Source organism: Bufo bufo, chromosome 1 (genome assembly GCF_905171765.1).
Source record: "Bufo bufo chromosome 1, aBufBuf1.1, whole genome shotgun sequence".
NCBI classification, from domain to species: domain Eukaryota; kingdom Metazoa; phylum Chordata; class Amphibia; order Anura; family Bufonidae; genus Bufo; species Bufo bufo.
In genome coordinates, this window is record NC_053389.1 from 766,402,362 (window position 1) to 766,427,259 (window position 24,898).

The window sequence follows — 24,898 nt, forward strand, 5'->3', positions numbered from 1 at the left end:
CACCTACCTCTAACTTAGTCATTGCTTCCGATATGGACCATGACCGCTGGATCTTCTCCAGCCCCTCCCAGTAATCTGTCAACCCAATCCGCGATTTGTTCAACTCGAGCGCCAGGAAGACAACACGCCGTTCGACGATCCCGGTCTTTGTGACAGATCGCCCTATCTGTACCACTAATAACTAATAGTCGGGGCTCATTTTTTGCAGGGTGATCTGCACTTTTTTCATTAATACCATTTTGAAGTGCATATGACTTTTTATTCTATTTGGGAGGTGAAGTGACGAAAAAAAATGGCTAACCAGCCATTTTGATTATATTTTCTGTTACGGCGTTCAATGTATGGGCTAAATATTTTTATAGTACAAGCATTTCTGGGCCACGTTGATGTCTATGAATTTTTTTTTTTTATCCCAGGTGACTATAATAAGCAGTCATTAGATTGCTTATAAAATGTATTGAATTGCCCTTGTGATTAATTGCAGATTAACTATCTGCAGGGCTCCATAGGAATTACAGCTTTAAAAGCCTTGACCAGGCTTTCACAGTGAACCAACAGCTGCCCTGATCACAGCAAGGGGGAGCCGTTCAAGTACCGGGAGCAGCAATTATTGCTGACTGTGTAAGGACACACCCGTTAGACATTTAAAATTCCCATGTGTCTGCATCTAGTTTTCTCCAGGACCATGGACATTATGAAGATTCTCTGACAAGAAGGCCACTAGGGTTTCGTACCTTGAAAGTCCCCAAACTTTCCTCCAGGTCGGCCAACATGGACCAGACTTTCAGGGATTTGTAGAGTCTGTTCTGCACCGGCTCAGAGGCATCAAAATATTCAGCCTTGCGGGCCGGTACTGCCGTGGCTTTCTGCATGAAAAAAGATAAGATTAAGTGCAGTCAAGAAACAAATGGATAAAGTGACAAACTTAATATTTTGAAATTTGTTCACGCTTCGTTTGGTGGTAAAAGGAGATTTGCGTTACCACGGACCATAATGCAATTCTAGGATGGAATGCATAACGTAATGCCTTTAGAGGCATTCCGTTATTCATTCTGTCATAATAGAAGTCTATGGCCTGCATAACGGATCCGTCCCGTTTCCGTTGTGCAGGAGAGGACTCCCCTGCATAACGGAAATGGGACGGATCCGTTTTGCAGCCCATAGACGTCTATTATGACGGAATGAATAACTGAATGCCTCTAAAGGCATTACGTTATGCATTCCATCCTAGAATTGTGTTATGGTCCGTGGTAACGCAAATCTGCTTTTACCACCAAACGAAGCGTGAACGAATTTCAAAATATGAAATTCGCTTATTTCTACTGATGACTAGTGATGAGCGAACTTGTGTTTTAAGTTTGGCGTCCATAGTTCAGTTTCGGGTTATCTAAGAATTCCGTTGTGGATTCCGCTACCATGGACCATAACTTATGAATAGGGGGGGGGGGGATCTATCAGCGTCGGTTCTAGCATTGTTAGGAACGGATTGTCGTTAATTATATGATGTATAATTTTTATTTTTTACATTAATCATGGGATAACTCCTTTAAACAAAAATAGTTGCCACAATAAAAACTAAATTTTTGTACTTACTGTAAAATCTGTTTCTCTTCCGTTCATTGGGTGTGGACAGGCTTGACCATGGGTATAGCTGTTGCCGCTAGGAGGCAGACACTAAGCACACAAAGTGTGAGCTCCTCCCTTCAGCTATACCCTTCTTAAAGGGACTAAGCTAAATCAGTTTGTGCAAAAGCAGTAGGAGAAGCACGACAAAAACAGGAAAACCAAACTATGTACAAACCCAGAACCACACAGGCCAGAAAAGGCCTGTAAACAAGAGAGAACGGGTGGGAGCTGTGTCCGCCAATGAACGGAAGAGAAACAGATTTTATGGCAAGTACAACAATCTAGTTTTCTCATCCGTATCATTGGGGGACACAGGCTTGACCATGGGATGTTACAGATCAGTCCCAAGGGTTGGCATAACCAGAAACCATCCTGCCATCTGCAAAACTCTACGCCCCAGAGAAGCGTCAGAAGACGCAAAGGTGTGTACTCTGTGAAATTTGGCAAAAGTATGCAAAGACAACCATGTAGCCGCCTTGCATACCTAAAGGGCCGAAGCCCCGTAATTCACTGCCCAAGAGGCCCCCACTACCCGAGCAGAATGAGCAGTAACCCGGAAGGGTGGGGCCCGGTCACTGACGTGGTACGCTTCCACAATGGCCAAACAAATCCATCGGTAAATGGAAGTTTGGTGAAAGTTAAATTTGTTATCTAACAAAATCTCTGTATTACTCTGTAATGTCATTGCATCAGGTTTCTGTCCACGTAAATGACTGACAGGATCTTGATCATTGTGTACAAGTGTGTAGTTTTATTTAAAACCAATAAAAATGATTTTGGATTTTTTTTAAAAACAGCCATACCGTTAAATGTAGCGACCCTAAATTCGGTTGGAAGATCGGTCCCTGCGACAAGAGGTCCTCCCGAAGAGGAAGACGCCAGGGTTCATCAGCGAGGAGGATGACTAGAGATGCGTGCCACACTCGGCGTGAGGATACGCGGAATGAGAGGAAGAGGAGGGAACATGTAAGGAAACGTGAACTGACTTCACGGAATCACTAGAGAGTCGCAAGCCAGGGCCATGGGATACCTGGGCCGCGTGACGAAGTCCTCGACCTTGTGGTTGAAGCGGGAGGCCATGAGATCCAGGTCCGGCCGACCGCATCGCTCGCAGATGGCTAGAAAAACCTGCGGGTGAAGAGCCCATTCGCCAGGATTGAGACGCTCATGGCTGAGGAAGTCGGCGATCCAGTTGTCGAAGCCGGGGATGTGGACTGCCGACAGCACCGGAACATGGCTCTCCGTCCAGCTGAGGAGCAGAGCTGTTTCCGCCATGGCTGCCGGGCTCCGCCCTGGTGATTGAGGTAAGCCACAGCCGTGGAGTTGTCGGACTGAACTCGAACCGGACTTCTCCGGAGATGGTCGGTACAATGCCGCAGAGAGAGACGAATCGCTCTCAATTCAAGAATGTTGATTGGGAGGGAGCGCTCCTCGTGTGACCGCACGCCTTGAATGCATAGATTTCCCAACCCTCCCTCTCTAACCCCGGAGGCTTGCGTCTGTTGTCAACACCGTCCAACGGAGAGGAAGAAACGAGTGGCCTGATGTCAGCATCGGGGACACCAACCACCACCTGAGTGCCCGGCAGGTCGGGGCAGAGAGACATATGGGCCGATCCAGGGAGGCTGAAGAGTCCTGGTATGGAACTGAGCATAGGGAACTGCTTCGAAGGCAGAGACCATGTGACCCAGAGCCTGCATGCAATAACGAACGGGAAGAGGACGGGGCCACAACAAGGGGAGAATCTGAAGACGGAGAGTGGATAGCTTCTCCGGGGGCAAGAGTACCTTGGCCTGAAAGGTGTCAAGTAACATGCCCAGAAAGGTTAGCTGCTGAGATGGATAAAGACATGACTTCTGCCGATTCAGGATCCATCCAAAGTGTTCCAGGGTGTGCAGGACTATGTGCAGGCTGTCCGCCGTTGCCTGGAATGACGGACTCTTTATCAGGATATCGTCTAAGTAAGGGATCGCCACTATACCCCTGGCATGGAGCAGGGCCATGACCGCTGTCAGAACCCCCGTAAAGACTCTGGGAGCTGTGGCCAGGCCAAACGGAAGGGAGAACATGAAGATAAGCGTCCTTGATGTCTATCGAGGACAGGTACTTCCCCGGTTCCATGGACGCAACGACCGATCTCAGGGACTCCACCCGGAAGTGGCGGATCCGAAGGAAGCGGTTGAGCGCCTTGAGGTCCAGAATGGGATAGAACGTCCCCTCCTTTTTGGGGACCACAAAGAGATTGGAGTAGAACCCGCAAAAACGGTCTTGCGCAGGAACCGGGACAATCGCTCACTGCCGCAGAAGTGTGTGAATAGCCTGAAAAAATGAATTTGCGGCAGAGGGAGAGGTCGGAGGAGATGAGCCAAAAAACGGGACGGAGGGGCGGCCCTGAACTCCAGCTTGTAACCCTCGGCGATGACCTCTCTCACCCAAGCATCCGAGACGTGAGCCAGCCAAACATGCTGAAACAGATGAAGCCGGCCGCCCACCTGATCGGAGGGCGCCGGAAGCTGCACGTCATGCAGAGGTGGTCTTGGGGTTATAGGACTTGGAGCCCTGTTGACGGGGACACCAGAAGGGTCGAGGCTTGAAGGAAGGCTTGCGCTTCTGATCTGGGGCAGACTTGTCGTTTGGCCGCTTGGGGCTGAAAAAAACTCAGAAAAGGGCGAAAGAGAGGCTTACGCTTTTTTGACTTGTTGAAGCGAACCCTGCACTGTGGTAAATGAGTGCTCTTACCACCAGTAGCATCAGAAATGATCTCATCAATAAAAAATTACTTAATTAAAAAAGAAATGATCTCATCCAGGCACTTACCAAAAAGTCTGCTGCCGGTAAAGGGGAGGGCCGCCAGGGCCCGCATTGAAGCATTATCTGCCGCCTAGCAGGAGAGCCATAGGGTACAGCGAATAGCCACCAAAAGAACTGACAAGCGGGCCATAAGCCTGGCTGCGTCCAGAGAGGCTTTACAAATATACATACTGACATGTGCAGCTGCAAGGCAATATCGGCCAGTTCCCCAGAGGGGAATTTTTTATCTCCGATATCAGAGAAAGAATCCCCATCCGCCATTGGCAAGGTAGTATGTTTAGCCAAGAGGGAAACGGACAGGCCAACTAAAGGTGAGGACGACCACTTAAGCATTTTGGCAAGGCAAAACGTCTATCAGGAAAATTCCACTCCTTGGAAATAGAGGAATCAAAATCCTGGTGGTTAGGGAAACATATGGGCGAGCGACGGGACCTCCTAAAGGAAAAACCTGAGCCGGCCGATGAGGGTGCGGGGTGCTCAACCTGTAAAGTCTCATTAACCGATGTAATAAGATTGTCCACCATGGAGGACAGTTTAGACGACTGTCCCTTAGGAGAGACAAAATCCTCATCTGGAAACCTCTCCTCAGAACATGCCTCTTCCACACAGGACACATCAGAGTGCAACTCTCTGGTAGGTGGCGGAGAGGCAGAGGAAACGGGAGACACAGACACCCTTTTGGGGGAGGATGGTCTGGCACGTTTAGCGGGACGGCCGCGATGGGAATGAGCCCCAGGATCCCCAGAGTCGGACTGGTCAGAGGCAGACCTTGCTGACAAACACCCCAATATTTCTACAATAGCTTTGTTGGTATGGGAGACGTCCTGTACCATCCTTGACAGGGAGCGTGCCCACTCTGGCTCTACCATAGGCTGGACAGTAGGGGTCGATTGGGTCAGGGGCAGAGCCACTTGACGGTGGAGCAGAGCACGCAGAGCGGGGGGGGGGGAATCTGACTGACCGGATGGAAATTTTGAGCGACACAACGCACAAGCAAAATGGCGCACCGAAGTGACCGCCTGCTTTAGGGCCTGGGGACGGACATAATGAGGATGGGGGCGATGGGGGGGGGGGGGGATGGGTAGGTTAAACCCTGTAGGAAGATGAGACAAAGCTTATCCGGCCTGTGTCCCTCAATGCAGCTTGTCCGGAGGAGCTTCTCCAGAGTCCCACCGAGGTGCATTTCAAACAGGATGTGGGCGGAGGCACAAAAAGACGCCAAGATTCACCCCAGGGATGCAGCTGGAGGGGGCGGGGAGAACTTCATGCCACGCCCCCAAAATGGAGTCAGCCCCAGGATAAACTGCCGGGAAGCGCAGGCCCGACTCTCTGCCGTCCCTGCAAAGAGGCCTCCGTCATCACCCAAACCCATCCCCCCTGGCTTAACGCTAAAGCCCCGGACGAGCGGAAACGCCGGCCGGGAGAGAAGAGCCAGCGGGGAGTCAGGAGTAGGCCGCAAAAAAGCCGGGGCTGCAAATTTGTCGCGGTCCCGGTAGAGCCCTGAACCGGATGCAGTAACAAGGCGGAATGGCCTACAGATGGAACGCCTGGCGGATAGGGCGCTTCTCCACACCCCCTCCTGACCGGAGAACGCCGCCTGGAGGTGACAAAGCCTCCCTGGGGGAGGCCACAGAAGGTAATTAAAGAAGGGGAGGAGGAAGAAGGGGAGCACTTTGGGGTTCAGAAATACTCACTCGTCTGACGTCTTCTGCCCCCCTGGCTCCAGCCGGATCACCAACTTCGGTGTGCAGCCCCTTGGGGAGGGCCGCTACACCGGAAACAGAGGGGACTTGTGGTGGGCGGCTGTGGTGATCCAAAGTATGGCGGGATGCAGATGCTTTGAGAACCTCTGGTCCTCCTTGACTTCTGGAGACTGGGAACGAGCAGCGGGCTTGGGGGGACCCCTGATCTCCTGGGTGGGAATGCAGGCAGCTAGGACTTCCTGAAATCCCGCTAAAAAGGAAAGAAAAAAGAAAAAGGTCTGCCTCCTACAGACACTAAGCTAAAACTGATTTAGTTTGGTCCCTGTAGGAAGGGTATAGCTAAAGGAAGGAGCTCACACTGAGTGCTTAGTGTCCGCCTCCTAGCGGCAACAGCTATACCCATGGTCAAGCCTGTGTCCCCCAATGATACAGATGAGAAATACCAATATCTAAGTAAATTAATTACAATGATCAAACGCCTCTTTAAATATGGACTTCACCTGCTGGATTATCGGATTTTTGCTGCAGTTTTCAACACGGCACAATGAATAACCATCAGGCAGAGTCTACATTTCCATCATTCACGTACCCTTAATATAGACAGCGCCTCCTCATAATTCTCATGTCTCAGCTCCATCTCACCAAACTGACACCAAACAGCGGACAAGTCATCCACATGTGTGTACTGCACCTGGGTCGCTCTCTGCAGGATCGCTCGAGCCTATAGATGAATAAATAGCAAAGTGCATGCGTCAGTGCATACAGTATGGAATTATATTCCTCCACATACAAGGAAATAGGATCACTGTCAAGCCTCATGAAGGCTGCTTTCATCCAGAAACAACTCCACTTTCTGTCTGTGGGTTAGGTCTGGTATTGCGGCTAAGCTACATTGACGTGAATAGGGCCAAGCTGCAAAACCACACACAACCTGTGGACCGACGTGGAAGAAAGCGGCCATATTTTACTAATCCTGTGCAACCTCTTTAATTACCCCCAATACCTCTGATAAGTCACTGGTTTTAAAAAAACAAAATGAATGTGGATTTAGCATAGAATATAGCTCTATTGTATACTTTAAAGGATAACAGTCATATTTTTACTCAAAATTCCATTTTCATATATGTTGTTGCTGATGCGGTGATAATTCCTAATCCCTAATTACTGTGTTCACATACCACTTGTTTAATAAGATTCCGTCCATAGCAACCGCTCCTCACAAGACTATCTTCTCAAGATGGCCGCCGATGCCCTTACCCTGAGTCTAAGACCTCCCTCCCTAACTACCCAGATTTCATTCGGCTCATCTCGGGAACGCGCAGCCTCACCCCAACCAATCGGCTTTCTCCAGACTTAAACACGCCCTCTTCCTCCTGAGTAGTTGATCGTGAATATCGGACCTATTCCGGTCTGACGGGAGCGGGCGCGCAGCGTTCGGACCTGCCCACTACTACGTCCTCCGTCTTCTGTATATAGAAGATAGGAGACGGAGGACACCTAGCAATGCTGTTTTAGCCGCACCACTGAAATGCCTGGCGGAGGAAAGAACATGCTGCAATTACTAGGTAATTCAATACCTATACAAAAGTATTAACTAGGGAACTAAGGTAAACTTACTCAGACCAATCCAATTACATAAAGAAAAAAATATGACAGTTACCCTTTAGAGGGTTTTTGCCAGAAACACCACAATCCTCCATCCACAGGACAGGTGGTAAATGCAGGACTGAAGAGGGCCTGACCGAGGTAATACAGCAATCACAAGAAAGTGTGTCCCTGTGTGAACGGAGTGCACTGCACATGTGTGACCACCGCTTTGTTTACGGAGGCTGCCGTTCCATATAAGTGAATGGAGTGGTGGCCAAGTATGAGAACTACCGCTCCTTTCACAGAGGTGACTTGGTGAATCCAATTCTCGTGACTGGTGGGGTCACCAGCGAATGTACCCCCAGCAATCATACATTTGTAGATGGGGGATAATATTAGTTATGAAAAATGCCTCTTTTAAAGGGCCATTTAAAATATTTCCTCAGGTAGGTGACCACCATTGATAAAAAAAGAAAATAAATCACCAAATAACTCACGTCATCGATTTGGCCATTGTCCTCATAGAACTTGGCGAATGCCACCCATAACGTGTGCGGTTTCCCAGTTGCCTTGGCTGGATTCACAGTCTGGACAGCCTCTGTGAATGTGTTAATAATCTAGAAGCAGAAATGCAGTTAAAACATGTAAACATGAAAAGAAGAAAATAAAAATGAGAGGGGAAAAATTCTGAACCACTTGCTTACTGCTGCACAACTATATACGTCATGGTGGTAAGGCTACTTTCACACTGGTGTTACTATTATCCGGTATTGAGATCACATACTAATAAATATATAGCTCAAAAAAATAAAGGGAACACAAAAATAACACATCCTAGATCTGAATTAATTACATATTCTTCTGAAATACTTTGTTCTTTACATAGTTGAATGTGCTGACAACAAAATCACACAAAAAAAAAAAAAAAAAAAAATAGAAATCAAATTTTTTAACCCATGGAGGTCTGGATTTGGAGTCACACTCAAAATTAAAGTGGAAAAACACACTACAGGCTGATCCAACTTTGATGTAATGTCCTTAAAACAAGTCAAAATGAGGCTCAGTAGTGTGTGTGGCCTCCACGTGCCTGTATGACCTCCCTACAACGCCTGTGCATGCTCCTGATGAGGTGGCGGACGGTCTCCTGAGGGATCTCCTCCCAGACCTGGACTAAAGCATCTGCCAACTCCTGGACAGTCTGTGGTGCAACGTGACGCTGGTGGATAGATCGAGACATGATGTCCCAGATGTGCTCAATTGGATTCAGGTCTGGGGAACGGGCGGGCCAGTCCATAGCATCATTGCCTTCGTCTTGCAGGAACTGCTGACACACTCCAGCCACATGAGGTCTAGCATTGTCTTACATTAGGAGGAACCCAGGGCCAACCACACCAGCATATGGTCTCACAAGGGGTCTGAGGATCTCATCTCGGTACCTAATGGCAGTCAGGCTACCTCTGGCGAGCACATGGAGGGCTGTGCGGCCCTCCAAAGAAATGTCACCCCACACCATTACTGACCCAATGCCAAACCGGTCATGCTGGAGGATGTTGCAGGCAGCAGAACGTTCTCCGCGGCGTCTCCAGACTCTGTCACATGTGCTCAGTGTGAACTTGCTTTCATCTGTGAAGAGCAAAGGGCGCCAGTGGCGAATTTGCCAATCTCGGTGTTCTCTGGCAAATGCCAAACGTCCTGCACGGTGTTGGGCTGTAAGCACAACCCCCACCTGTGGACGTCGGGCCCTCATGGAGTCTGTTTCTGACCATTTGAGCAGACACATGCACATTTGTGGCCTGCTGGAGGTCATTTTGCAGGGCTCTGGCAGTGCTCCTCCTGTTCCTCCTTGCACAAAGGCGGAGGTAGCGGTCCTGCTGCTGGGTTGTTGCCCTCCTACGGCCTCCTCCACGTCTCCTGATGTACTGGCCTTTCTCCTGGTAGCGCCTCCATGCTCTGGACACTACGCTGACAGACACAGCAAACCTTCTTGCCACAGCTCGCATTGATGTGCCATCCTGGATAAGCTGCACTACCCGAGCCACTTGTGTGGGTTGTAGACTCCGTCTCATGCTACCACTAGAGTGAAAGCACCGCCAGCATTCAAAAGTGACCAAAACATCAGCCAGGAAGCATAGGAACTGAGAAGTGGTCTGTGGTCACCACCTGCAGAATCACTCCTTTATTGGGGGTGTCTTGCTAATTGCCTATAATTTCCACCTGTTGTCTATCCCATTTGCACAACAGCATGTGAAATTGATTGTCACTCAGTGTTGCTTCCTAAGTGGACAGTTTGATTTCACAGAAGTGTGATTGACTTGGAGTTACATTGTGTTGTTTAAGTGTTCCCTTTATTTTTTTGAGCAGTGTATATATGTATATATATATTATATATATATATATCCAAATAAATGTAACGCAGCACTCCTTAGATATAAAGTGAAAAAATACAAAATTTTATTCAACACATGTTGATACGGCCTGTATTAACATGTGTTGAATACATTTTGTATTTTTTCACTTTTCATTTAAGGAGTGCTGCGTTACATTTATTTGGATTGTGTTTGGACCCCAGGACCCAGGGGAAAACGCTGGCACCTGAATCACTTATAGTGAGGAGTGCTGCCCTGCCATCCTTTGGAGATATATATATATATATATATATATATATATATATATATATATATATATATATATATATATATACACATACATACATACATATATATATATATATATATATACACACACACACACTGTATATAATTATCAGTTTTAGCAATAGTATAACAGACTATGTACACATTTTTGCCCCTTTTTCTTTCATCAAAAATAAAAAATAAAAATCTTTGTTTTAGCAAAAGTGTTTTTTTAATAAAAGAAAAATATAGGTATTCGTTTTAGAGATAAATTTTTTTGCATAAAATATTAAAACATGCATATTTTTTTCATTTAGAAAATAAAAAAATAAAAAAATTTGAACGCTTAAAATGTCCAAATTTCTACTAAATAAATACCCTAGGGGATCAACATAAAAAAAAGTCACTTTGAAGGAGTTTCTAATGTTTTGGCGCTGTAGAACATCTCTACTGGCAATAGAGCCAACAATAGAAAAATAGGATGCCAACAATCTACAATGCTCCTAATAAATACAGATAGGATGCTCCCTGGAAAGTTCACTGGTGCTCAGCCTGCTATAACCCCCTAGCTTGAATATAACATAACATACAAATGGCCGGCTCACAGTACATAAAAATACACCATTTATTTAACTCTAAATCTACAATGTGCTCCAGTCCTTTGAAATATTGCGGTGGGCCAGGCCAGTAGATAAATTACACAAATAGAATCCATTTTCACAGTACAAACGGTTTTAAAAATATTTTCTCAGAAAAAAGGGGGTGGACAGTCTGGCAATGAAGCGGTTAAAGAGGAGGTACAGAATTAGAAAAACATGACTGCATTCTTTTAGAAACGATGCCACCCCTGTCCATGGGTTGTGTCTGGTACTGCAGTTCAGCTCCACTGAAGTGAAGAGAGCTGAGGTGCCGTCTTTGAAAAAGTAGCCATATTTTTGTAAGACAATTCAATTAAAGCAGCATCAACATATAAGATTTACCTCTCGTGGCTTGCCTTGATAGAGCTGTACCCTCTTGTGCCACTCGTGAACATTGTGTGGGTTCTGTCGGAGTAACACCCCATTCAGTAAAACAGGTCTCCGCTCCATCAGCTGCTCAAAGCGAGCCAATCTCAGCTCCAGGTCCAGGTCATCTACAGATATAGAAATATACAATAGGAGACCACTAAAGACCAAACACGAAGATAAATAAGTGGGCTGTGCGGGTTCTTACCGTCCTCTTCTTTTCCCATCTCACTGACAGTCTCCATTTTAGCAGCAATGATGCTCTCTTCAAACTGAGCGTAGCTGTCGAAGACTTGGGTGAAGTCACGTACAGTGGTGACGGTCTGAATGGCCTCCTCATACACATCTCGAGCCTGGCAAAGACAGTTTTGTACACTTAGGCCTCTTTCACACGGGCGTTGCGGGAACACCCGCGATTTTTCAGCGCGAGTGCGAAACATTGTAATGCGTTTTGCACTCGCGTGAGAAAAATCGTGCATGTTTGGTAGCCAAACCCGAACTTCTTCACAGAAGTTGGGGCTTGGGATCGGTGTTCTGTAGATTGTATTATTTTCCCTCATAACATGGTTATAAGGGAAAATAATAGCATTCTGATTACAGAATGCATAGTAAAACAGCGCTGGAGGGGTTAAAATAATAATAATAACAATAATAATTTAACTCACCTTAGTCCACTTGATCGTGGCCCGGCATCTCCTTCTGTCTCCTTTGTTGAATAGGACCTGTGGTGAGCATTAATTACAGGAACAGGACCTTTGATGACGTCACTCCGGTCATCACATGATCCATCACCATGGTAAAAGATCATGTGACGTACCATGTGATGACCGGAGTGACGTAATCAAAGGTCCTGTTCCTGTAATTAATGCTCACCACAGGTCCTATTCAACAAAGGAGACAGAAGGAGATGCCGGGCTACGCGATCAAGTGGACTAAAGGTGAGTTAAATTTTTTATTATTTTTTTTTAACCCTTCCAGCGCTGTTTTACTATGCATTCTGTATTCAGAATGCTATTATTTTCCCTTATAACCATGTTATAAGGGAAAATAATAATGATCGGGTCTCCATCCCGATCGTCTCCTAGCAACCGTGCGTGAAAATCGCACCGCATCCGCACTTGCTTGCGATTTTCACGCAACCCCATTCACTTCCATGGGGCCTGCGTTGCGTGAAAAACGCAGAATATAGAGCATGCTGCGATTTTCACGCAATGCATAAGTGATGCGTGAAAATCACCGCTCATGTAAACAGCCCCATAGAAATGAATGGGTCGGTATTCAGTGCGGGTGCAATGCGTTCACCTCACGCATCGCATCCGCGCGGAATACTCGCCCGTGTGAAAGGGGCCTTAGGCTACTTTCACACCAGTGCTTTTGCTGGATCAGTCATGGTTCAGCAAACACACCTCCGTCACGATAATACAACCGCATGCATCCGTCATGAACGGATCCGGTTGTATTATGTCTTCTATAGCCATGACGGATCAGTTATGAACTCCATTGAAAATCAATGGGGGACGGATCCGTTTTCTATTGCGTCAGAGAAAACTGATTCGTCCTCATTGACTTACATTGGGAGTCATGACGGATCCGTCTTGCTCCGCACCACATCGCGGACAGAAAAACGCAACCAAACGGAACGGAATGTATTCTCGTGCACTCTGTTTCGTTCAGTTCAATTTTGTCCCCATTGACAATGAATGGGGACAAAATGGAATCATTTTCTTCCGCTATTGAGATCCTATGACAGATCTCAATAGCGGAAAGGGAAAACGCAGATGTGAAAGTAACCTACCAAAAACCTTTTTTTTTATTCTTGGTCGTCAGTCCATAGGACAACAATAAAGGGGTTAAAACAAGAGGGACCAAGGGAAAAAGATTACCTTTTCAAAATGGCCACTGCGTGTGTGATATTCTGCAAGGGCGCACCACAGCTTTCCCCTCTGATCTGTAAAGCGCGTCAAGCCACCTCGAATGATGGCTGCTGAGTCAAGGGAGCGGACAGATCCTGGGTTCTGGCACAGTAGGGTACACAGCTCCTGCCATAACTACAGTGGAGAGAATAGCAGTCAGCCTTATACCAAACATACAAAAAAAAAAAAAAAAAAAAAAAAAAGAACATAAACGCACTGTCAAGGAGGATCACGTTTTCCTTAAAGGGGGTTTTCTGGGACTTACATACTGATACCTACCCTCAGGACAAGTCATCAGGACCAGATCAGTGGGAGTCTGACACCTGGAACCCCCACCAATTAACTCTTTTGGCCAGCTGCCGATGCAGGGAACATTACAGTGGATGCGCTGGCAGCACATGGCTCCATCCACTGTGAAGTGACCGTGCCGGGGTACTGCAGCTCAGCTGCCATCCAAGCGGGTGCAGGAAACAGCTGTTCTGCGGGGGTGCTAGGTGTCCCTCCGATACTGATGACCTATCCTGAAGATGGATCATCAATATCTAACTCCCAGAAAACCCCATTTAGCGGGAATATATCATATTAGGTAGATTTTTTTTTACCAACTACAGCCAGGTACTGATATATGCCCTTTTTCCCTATCTTTTTTATGTTATAATTCTAGATTTTTTGTATTCTACTTTCTGTACATGATTAGGGGGGGGCAACCATCTCACTTGGGGTGCTAACAACATTCAGAGATATGCTTTACAGCAGTCGCTTGGACCATAGGAACCTATAAAGAGGGGACGGCTGACTGACTTATGGAAGAGTGTTGTGAGCATGCTCTGTGACCTGGGCATAGGTCATTGTGCAGGGAGGGGCAGTAGTTCAGCTGTGGTCATCACTTATCGTAAAGAGCAGACCCTCTTATTTGTACTGAGGTGTTATCTGTCCTTAGAATCCTGTCTGTGATGATAATGAGATGTCTGCTGAGAAGTAATTTCTACAAAACAGTGTCAGGCTATTACGAGGCTCAGTTGTCAGCACATTTCAAGATTGTGTTTTTTTTTCTTTTATTATGTATATAACATGTAAAAAAAAAAAAGAAAAAAAAAAAGTAAAATATGTTCAGTAAAACTTGATTTACATAGTAATGATTAGGGATCGACCGATATTGATTTTTTAGAGCCGATACCGATATTCTGGCCGAATATTTATACCGATATTTTATATCTCATAATATATATATTATATTAGTTGGTAGTCACTGAGGTGGTGGAAATTTGCATTTGGCATTAGTATATTATCAATGTAAATTATAAATTAATAAAGCCCTCAGTTGGTAGTCAATTTAAAATTTACATTTATAATATACTAGTGCCAAATGCCAATTTCCACACCATCCCCCCCTTCCCCCCTCCTCACTGACTTTATTAACCCCTATCATACCTCAGATCAGCCCTTTATTAACCCCATCAGACCTTTATTTACCCCCCATCAGACATCAGATCTTTATTAACCCCCCTATCAGACCTCAGATCTTTATTAACCCCCCAATCAGACCTCAGATCTTTATTAACCCCCCTATCAGACCTCAGATCTTTATTAACCCCCTATCAGACCTTAGATCAGACCTTTATTAACCAGACATCAGATGAATAAAATAAAAAACTCCTCACCTCTCCTGCACCGCGGCTCCTCTTCATCTCCGGGTCCGGCGTCTCGCTCCCCTGTCTTCTCCAGCCCGCGCTGCACTGTCACCTGACATCGTGCAGCGTCAGGTTATAGTGCGCGCACTACATCCTGATGCTGTACGGGGTCAGGACAGTGCAGCGCGGGCCCCATTAAAGAAGACCAGGGAGGGTAAGTATCGGAAGCGCTTGCTGCGCTTCTTCCCCTCTCCCGGCACCCAATGCATACTAGTGCGCGCATTATCGGTATATCAGCAAGGTTAGATGCAGATAACGTACAAAATCCTGAATATTGGCCGATAATATCGGTACTTCCGATAATAGGTTCGATCACTAGTAATGATGCTTCCTAAAACTTGTGACATGTCAGAAGATTTGATTGGTGGAAATCTTGGCGCAGAGAACATCAACAACTGCTGACACAAAAGGGCAGAAGCCCTCAGCCAATCAATGTGCCCTTTTGACTGTGTTTGGCTCGCCTTGCGTAGATAGTAAGAGCAGAAGATGGGTTCACCGAAGTCTACAAGTCTGTCTTCCGCCAACCTCATCTACAGAGGAGAGCCAATGACATCTGAAGGTACCCAATGCTCGGCTGAGCGATTGGTGAGGAACTCAGCAGTCAGAACCCCACCAATCAGAACATCCCACATGTCACAGTTTTATGAAGCAAAAGGCCATTTCCTGATGACTCATTCACTTTAAAGAGGAGCCGTCTAATCGCCTGTCATGTCTGTTCTAGTAGCTACTTGCATTCCCCATGTAATAATAATTCTGCATCATTTATTCTAATGACTATATTTTGCCATTCCTTTATTATTCCTGTTGGAAGTTATGAATTCCCAGCAGTTTGCATTGAAGGTCCAGATGGATGTTACCAGTTTGGCGGGGGTGGGGGGTGTCCTTGCACAGTCTGACACTATCAGAGCTGCCAGTGTAAGACTGTGCAGGGACACACCCCCAACTGGTAACACCCAGTTGGACCTTCAATGCAAACTGCTAGCAATGAATGCATAACTTTTGGTAGGAATAATAAAGTAATGGCACAACATACAGTGATAACAATACATGCTCCAGAGTAGTTATTACAAGGGGAATGCAAGTAGCTACTAAATCAGACATGTCAGGGAGGTGACAGGTCCTCTTTCAGGCACTAAAACACTTTCACGACATATGAAATCTGGTATAATCTGTGGGAGTGCCCACTGAGACCCCCATTATTTCTAAAGACGTCATAGTCTCTACTCTCAGTGAAGAGTTAGATATACATCGGTGGTCACCCTCAAGTGAAACGAATGGGAGATAAAGAAGCAACCAAGGATGACCATCCCAATGTGTACATTGTAGATAGAGGTTTCCCTTCCAAACCCTCCCTCTATGAGACAGAATGGAGAGCTATAAGATACAGATGATGGTAACACCCCCTGCAAAACAAGCCGAGTGCTGCGTTTGTGAGAAGTTGGATGAGTGGCCAGTAGTGTTGAGCGAACTTGTGTTTTAAGTTCGGCGTCTAAAGTTCAGGTTACCGAAGTATCCCGTTATGGATTCTAAATTCCGTTTTGGTCTGTGGTAGCGGAATCCATAACGGGATACTTCGATAACCCGAACCCGAACTTTAGACGCCGAACTTAAAACACAAGTTCGCTCAACACTAGTGTCCAGTCTTCCACCTGTAAAGTGGCTTCTCATGCCTTCGTTTCACTCTCACCTGGTAATTAGATTTTCCTTCCTTTGATACAAAGTCATCGTGGTTTACAATGCCTGCCAGTCTGGAGGCCGCTTCATCCAGTCTGTCAATAGAGCGTAGATATTCTATGTACTCCTCCGCATTCTCAGGACACAGCTGTCAAGAGCGAGAGAGAAAAAATGTGAGCTGCCAATTTGCCAAAAACATGTCCGAGAGCTACAGGTCTTCTGTTTCATGCCTCTCAAGGCAAACACCTACTTTCAAGTACCTCCTGTAGACCCTGACCGCAGTCTCTGGTAGGGGGTGTGCACGGACAAAGCGTAAGTAAAGGGGCCAGACTCGATAGTGCTGTGTAATGGGAAGAGCGCGAAGAGCCCGGTCAAACGTTCTCCTAGTGCGGGTAATTTTACACTGCTCCACGAGGAACTGGCAGTAATCCAGCCAAATCCGGGGCATCTGATCAGGGAAGAGACACCTCATTATAAAGAGACAGGGCCGCATGCTGACAACTGCAGATACAAAAGATGGTCTTTACCTTGTGCATGAAGACCAGGGCTCTCTCATGGCAATTATTCACCTCCTCGAAGGCCAGATCAGTGATGCATCGCCTCTTCACCTGCTTCCTGCGCTGCTTTAGATAGGCGTACCACAGCTTGTAGCTGGAAGATATAAAAGGTAGAAATGATTCCTGGATTCCCCCGAGCACAGAAAACACAGCTGAACAGTGCACCCATTAGAGCGCCTTCCTGTACAGACACAGCGGGGGGAGGAGAGACCGGAAGCCGGAACCAATGAGGAGGCAGAGGGTGTGTCATAGACTACATGCAACTAGTCACTGATCACTGCTCTCTCTCAATGAAGTTGAGCTAACACGCAGCTAAGCTAATTGTGAGAAATTGGCTTTAAAAAGGCTTTTCTGGAAGGATGATATTGATTACATATCCTCAGGATAGGTCATCAATATTTGACCAGTTGGGGTCCGACTCTTGGCACCCACAGCGGTCAGCTGTTTGAAGGGGCCGCTGCAGCCTCTTCACAAAACTGAATAGTGGCGGTGCTTGGTATTGCAGCCCAGGGCACTCACTTGAATGGGACTGACCGATAAACATGGCGTCACTAGCCTAGGAGGAAACCTCAGACTCACCAGAGAGGCTCAGCCTGTTCAAGTAGCTGATCAGATATGGATGACGTATCCCGAGGATAGACCACCCCTGGAAACCCCTTAAAAAAAAAGGACGGGTGAGGAATGTGCAATCGGACAAGCAGCCGTTTACATATGGTCCATGGAGCGGTAGTATGCATGATCAGCCATCTGTACACATGTTCGAAGCCTTCATAGATCCCTGGGATCTCCCGACATACACTTCTAACTGAACGCAGAGATGGAAAGCCTACAATGGGATACATCACAATTTTAATGTATACCATTGTATGCTCGGTCTACTCCGCTGTATGGCGACATATGACGTATACCTGGAGCTTTTCCTGTCGTACATGCCAAACCTAGCCTCCGCGTGTGATGTGAACAAGAGCCTAACTCATAAACATCCGAGCTTTAATGGGATCCAATAGTCTAGCAATTGGAACTCTGGGTTGTGGTCCCTACAACTCCTACATGACTACTCCGCTCATCAGGAATTTGGAAGGAAGCAGCCGCCGAGCGGTTGAGGTGAGGTGCTCCTAGGCTGGACTTTTACACAAGAGATGTGCACTGCTGGAATGTGTTGTAGGACATTTCTGGTGGGACAGGCTGATCAGCCCAGGGGGACAACCTGAACATGAATGGGACCCTTCTGGCTCCTGCTCCTTCCCTGGCTCCTCCAGGGCCAGGGAAACCACAGGAAGCAATAATGAGTAAGGGGTTCTTCCACGCTAGTCTTTGACAGCCCCTGCACTGCTGGGGAAAGAGTCTAGTTTCAGGCCATTATCTGACAGCAGGACTATGGTGTTCATGTTCTATGTGAAGTGCCGTGCCACCTCCTCCTTCCTGACACCCTAGGCACATGCCCCCATGTGCCTTGTGGTAAATATGGTCCTGCTGATAGGGGTAGGAAGTGGTGTTTTCTGAACTGGACAAACCCCATTTCAGAAACACAGCGGCCAGCTCTCCACTCGCTGCGTCTGTAGAACGGGTACGCGCCAAAGCAGGTCCTACACCTTCCTCAGAAGAAGCTGTCGATGGGTCAAACAGTAACACAGCCAGAGGGCAGGCACTATCCCTACATCCTGCTGCTGAAGACTCCACTGGATTACACTCACCTTCCTGGAAGCTCCTTAAGTGCCCTCTCATAGATGAGGTTAAGGGTATGAGCCGGTGCGGAGCCCTTGGATTCAATATATCTCATCCAGCACTTGACAGAATATGGATTCCGCAGGATCTCCTCCTCAAACTGCAAGTCATCTTCTTCCTGGGGACAGCGATTGGTCAGTGAGTGTCATCATAGTCTCCTCCACAACAAGAAAACCTGAACAAACTGTTTCCCATCATCTCAGTTTTGGGCCCGTAGACAAGGACCCGAGTGCTCACAAGGACAAAGGGGCTACATCCACTTCAAGCAGTGCCGCTCCCCTCCTAGCCCCCCAGAAGTGATCAGAGCCGAGGTGCCGTACTTAGGCCAGGTTCACACCCGCCATAAGACGGCTGTATTCCTGCTCCTCTAAGGGAAACCCAGTGCATCATAAGGACTTAGGATCCTGTGAATTCACCAGACTGACAGAAGGAGAGGAATCTCTCTTAAAGGGGTATTCCAGTCTCAGGACATCGACACCGCAGATCAATGGAATTCCAATTCTTGGCACTGTGAAGGGGTGGCAGTGCTCGTGTGAGTGCTGCGGCTTCCTTCTTTACATGGGGCTGCTTAGTTAGTAGCGGGGGTGCTGGATAGTGCAGATTCATCTCACGCACTTGTACAGGATGAAGCTGTCATTTCCTGCACCACAGCATGAAGAGACCCTAAACAATCAGAAGGGCCACAGCTCCATCAAACAGGGGGTCTGTGGGGGGCCGAGAGGTCTATCCTGAGGACAGGGGTTGTTACAGGGTATGATGCAGAGTGTGGGGTCAATACAATGTAACAGAGTTTCTTGTTGTTACAGTGTGTCATTCAGAGTGCGGGGGGGGGGGTCATTACAGTGTATCAGAGTGCGGGGGGGGGGTCATTACAGTGTATCAGAGTGCGGGGGGGGGGGGTCATTACAGTGTATCAGAGTGCGGGGGGGGGGGGGTCATTACAGTGTATCAGAGTGCGGGGGGTGTCATTAGTGTGTCATTCAGAGTGCGGGGGGGGGGGGGGGGTCATTACAGTGTGTCATTCAGAGTGCGGGGGGGGTCATTACAGTGTGTCATTCAGAGTGCGGGGGGGGTCATTACAGTGTGTCATTCAGAGTGCGGGGGTCATTACAGTGTGTCATTCAGAGTGCGGGGGGGGGGGGGTCATTACAGTGTGTCATTCAGAGTGCGGGGGGGGTCATTACAGTGTGTCATTCAGAGTGCGGGGGGGGTCATTACAGTGTGTCATTCAGAGTGCGGGGGGGGGGGTCATTACAGTGTATCAGAGTGCGGGGGGGGGTCATTACAGTGTATCAGAGTGCGGGGGGTGTCATTACAGTGTGTCATTCAGAGTGCGGGGGGGGGGGTCATTACAGTGTATCATTCAGAGTGCGGGGGGGGGGGGGGGGAGTCATTACAGTGTATCATTCAGAGTGCGGGGGGGGGGGCATTACAGTGTATCAGAGTGCGGGGGGGTGTCATTACAGTGTGTCATTCAGAGTGCGGGGGGGGGGGGTCATTACAGTGTGTCATTCAGAGTGCGGGGGGGGGGGGGGGGTCATTACAGTGTATCATTCAGAGTGCGGGGGGGGGGGGGCATTACAGTGTATCAGAGTGCGGGGGGTGTCATTACAGTGTGTCATTCAGAGTGCGGGGGGGGGTCATTACAGTGTATCATTCAGAGTGCGGGGGGGGGGGGGGGGTCATTACAGTGTATCAGAGTGCGGGGGGGGGGGGGGGGGTCATTACAGTGTATCAGAGTGCAGGGGGGGTCATTACAGTGTATCAGAGTGCGGGGGGGGGGGGTCATTGCAGTGTATAATTCAGAGTGCGGGGGGGGGGTCATTACAGTGTGTCATTCAGAGTGCGGGGGGGGGTCATTACAGTGTATCAGAGTGCAGAGGGGTCATTACAGTGTATCAGAGTGCGGGGGGGGTCATTACAGTGTATCAGAGTGCGGGGGGGGGGGTCATTACAGTGTATCAGAGTTCAGGGCGGTCATTACAGTGTATCAGAGTGCGGGGGGGTCATTACAGTGTATCAGAGTGCGGGGGGGGGGGTCATTACAGTGAATCAGAGTGCGGGGGGGGGGGGGGTCATTACAGTGTATCAGAGTGCGGGGGGGGTCATTACAGTGTATCAGAGTGCGGGGGGGGTCATTACAGTGTATCAGAGTGCGGGGGGGGGTCATTACAGTGTATCAGAGCGCGGGGGGGGGGGGGGGGGGGTCATTACAGTGTATCAGAGTGCGGAGGGGGTCATTACAGTGTATCAGAGTGCGGAGGGGGTCATTACAGTGTATCAGAGTGCGGGGGGGGGTCATTACAGTGTATCAGAGTGCGGAGGGGGTCATTACAGTGTATCAGAGTGCGGGGGGGGGGTCATTACAGTGTATCATTCAGAGTGCGGGGGGGTCATTACAGTGTATCAGAGTGCAGGGGGGGTCATTGCAGTGTATAATTCAGAGTGCGGGGGGGGGGTCATTACAGTGTATCAGAGTGCGGGGGGGGTCATTACAGTGTATCAGAGCGCGGGGGGGGGGGGGGTCATTACAGTGTATCAGAGTGCGGGGGGGGGTCATTACAGTGTATCAGAGCGCGGGGGGGGGGGGGGGGTCATTACAGTGTATCAGAGTGCGGGGGGGGGGTCATTACAGTGTATCATTCAGAGTGCGGGGGGGTCATTACAGTGTATCAGAGTGCAGGGGGGGTCATTACAGTGTATCAGAGTGCAGGGGGGGTCATTGCAGTGTATAATTCAGAGTGCGGGGGGGGGTCATTACAGTGTGTCATTCAGAGTGCGGGGGGGGTCATTACAGTGTATCAGAGTGCAGAGGGGTCATTACAGTGTATCAGAGTGCGGGGGGGGTCATTACAGTGTATCAGAGTGCGGGGGGGGGGGGGTCATTACAGTGTATCAGAGTTCAGGGCGGTCATTACAGTGTATCAGAGTGCGGGGGGGGGTCATTACAGTGTATCATTCAGAGTGCGGGGGGGTCATTACAGTGTATCAGAGTGCAGGGGGGGTCATTACAGTGTATCAGAGTGCAGGGGGGGTCATTGCAGTGTATAATTCAGAGTGCGGGGGGGGGTCATTACAGTGTGTCATTCAGAGTGCGGGGGGGGTCATTACAGTGTATCAGAGTGCAGAGGGGTCATTACAGTGTATCAGAGTGCGGGGGGGGGTCATTACAGTGTATCAGAGTGCGGGGGGGGGGGTCATTACAGTGTATCAGAGTGCGGGGGGGGGGGGTCATTACAGTGTATCAGAGTGCGGGGGGGGGGTCATTACAGTGTATCAGAGTGCGGGGGGGGGGTCATTACAGTGTATCAGAGTGCGGAGGGGGTCATTACAGTGTATCAGAGTGCGGGGGGGGGGGTCATTACAGTGTATCAGAGTGCGGAGGGGGTCATTACAGTGTATCAGAGTGCAGGGGGGTCATTACAGTGTATCAGAGTTCAGGGCGGTCATTACAGTGTATCAGAGTGCGGGGGGGGGGGGGTCATTACAGTGTATCAGAGTGCGGAGGGGGTCATTACAGTGTATCAGAGTGCGGAGGGGGTCATTACAGTGTATCAGAGTGCGGGGGGGGGGGTCATTACAGTGTATCAGAGCGCGGGGGGGTCAGTACAGTATCATTTACAGTGCAGGATCATTACAGTGTATGATTCGGGCCGTTACAATGTACCAGAGTGTGGAGTCGTTGTAACGACTCCACACTCTGGTACATTGTAACGACCCGCAGCCCGAATTATACAAACGACTCCCCCTGCAGCCTGAATAATACATTATTATAACCCTGCAATCTGAATAATACTCTGTAAGGACTCACACTCTGAATGGTACATTGTATACCATTCAGAGTGTGAGTCCTTACAGAGTATTATTCATATTGCAGGGTTATAATAATGTATTATTCAGGCTGCAGGGGGAGTCGTTTGTATAATTCAGATTGCGGGGTTGTTACAAGGCATCATTCAGGCTGAGGATCATTACAGTGTATGATTCGCGCTGCGGGTCGTTACAATGTACCATTCAGAGTGTGGGGTCATTACAGTGTATCAGAGTGCAGGGGGGGTCATTACAGTGTATCAGAGTGCAGGGGGGGTCATTGCAGTGTATAATTCAGAGTGCGGGGGGGGGTCATTACAGTGTGTCATTCAGAGTGCGGGGGGGGTCATTACAGTGTATCAGAGTGCAGAGGGGTCATTACAGTGTATCAGAGTGCGGGGGGGGTCATTACAGTGTATCAGAGTGCGGGGGGGGGGTCATTACAGTGTATCAGAGTGCGGGGGGTGTCATTACAGTGTATCAGAGTTCAGGGCGGTCATTACAGTGTATCAGAGTGCGGGGGGGGGTCATTACAGTGTATCAGAGTGCGGGGGGGGGGGGTCATTACAGTGTATCAGAGTGCGGGGGGGGGGGGTCATTACAGTGTATCAGAGTGCGGGGGGGGGGTCATTACAGTGTATCAGAGTGCGGGGGGGGGGTCATTACAGTGTATCAGAGTGCGGAGGGGGTCATTACAGTGTATCAGAGTGCGGGGGGGGGGGTCATTACAGTGTATCAGAGTGCGGAGGGGGTCATTACAGTGTATCAGAGTGCAGGGGGGTCATTACAGTGTATCAGAGTTCAGGGCGGTCATTACAGTGTATCAGAGTGCGGGGGGGGGGGGGTCATTACAGTGTATCAGAGTGCGGAGGGGGTCATTACAGTGTATCAGAGTGCGGAGGGGGTCATTACAGTGTATCAGAGTGCGGGGGGGGGGGGTCATTACAGTGTATCAGAGTGCGGAGGGGGTCATTACAGTGTATCAGAGTGCGGGGGGGGGGGGGGGGTCATTACAGTGTATCAGAGCGCGGGGGGGTCAGTACAGTATCATTTACAGTGCAGGATCATTACAGTGTATGATTCGGGCCGTTACAATGTACCAGAGTGTGGAGTCGTTGTAACGACTCCACACTCTGGTACATTGTAACGACCCGCAGCCCGAATTATACAAACGACTCCCCCTGCAGCCTGAATAATACATTATTATAACCCTGCAATCTGAATAATACTCTGTAAGGACTCACACTCTGAATGGTACATTGTATACCATTCAGAGTGTGAGTCCTTACAGAGTATTATTCATATTGCAGGGTTATAATAATGTATTATTCAGGCTGCAGGGGGAGTCGTTTGTATAATTCAGATTGCGGGGTTGTTACAAGGCATCATTCAGGCTGAGGATCATTACAGTGTATGATTCGCGCTGCGGGTCGTTACAATGTACCATTCAGAGTGTGGGGTCATTACAGTGGGTTCAGCTTACAGACCAATGCTTAGACTGATACACTCTCAGCCTCTGAGTGCTCCCTTTCACTGACAGCAAACATAGATCTTGAAAGCTGAGAGGAAATGGAAGCCTACTACTATCAGTATGGAAGCCCCACACTCTGGTCCTGCACGGACCTCCAGTGTGTCCACTACTGACAAGAAAAGGCTTCCAGGTTATCAGGAGACTACAAGCCCCAGCATTCCGCGCCGCCTCACGCGGTTATACCACACACCGTACACACGTCCTCCCTCCGGTAACTTACAAACGAGATTTCTTTTTCCGGCATGTTGTAGTTCCAGCGACTCGGCTTAACAACGTCACTGCCGGGAATTGTCCCTTCAAGGAGCCCGTACCACGCCTCTGCACAGGAATGACGTCACCGACGTGCTGTACGTACGTTTGAATTCCCCAATGTTATGTTTCGGTACACACAGCGCCATTTTTCTTAAGGGCAGTTCTGTTTTTTTCACCCTAGTTAAGAAAGAATGTGCATGTACCGTTTGCAAAGTATTAGCTTCGCCTACAAATGGAACATGCTGAGAGTTGTAGTACTTCAACTTGCAGAACTCCCAAGTGACCTGCTTTTTAGAGGGCCAGTTCCTCTTTTTGACCCTCTTTGCAACTTAAATGACCCTCTGAGTTATAGATTTGCATTATTACATTCACACTATTGAC

At 48.4% G+C, this 24,898-nt stretch overlaps 1 protein-coding gene across 1 annotated transcript in view; it reads right to left on the reverse strand.

Moving 5' to 3' along the window:
- Positions 1-24,583, reverse strand: part of XAB2 (XPA binding protein 2) — a 40,506-nt gene extending 15,923 nt beyond the window's left edge. Inside the window, exons 1-11 of the mRNA XM_040414734.1 lie at positions 24,486-24,583; positions 18,894-19,042; positions 17,170-17,293; positions 16,893-17,090; positions 16,656-16,790; positions 13,248-13,412; positions 11,573-11,717; positions 11,341-11,492; positions 8,225-8,344; positions 6,730-6,861; positions 735-866 (exon numbers count right to left, since the gene is read on the reverse strand). Of these exons, the coding sequence (XP_040270668.1) occupies positions 735-866; positions 6,730-6,861; positions 8,225-8,344; positions 11,341-11,492; positions 11,573-11,717; positions 13,248-13,412; positions 16,656-16,790; positions 16,893-17,090; positions 17,170-17,293; positions 18,894-19,042; positions 24,486-24,509 (1,476 nt within the window). The 5' untranslated portion in view covers positions 24,510-24,583. The remainder of the gene's footprint in view (positions 1-734; positions 867-6,729; positions 6,862-8,224; positions 8,345-11,340; positions 11,493-11,572; positions 11,718-13,247; positions 13,413-16,655; positions 16,791-16,892; positions 17,091-17,169; positions 17,294-18,893; positions 19,043-24,485) is intronic.
- Between the last annotated feature and the right edge of the window lie 315 nt (positions 24,584-24,898).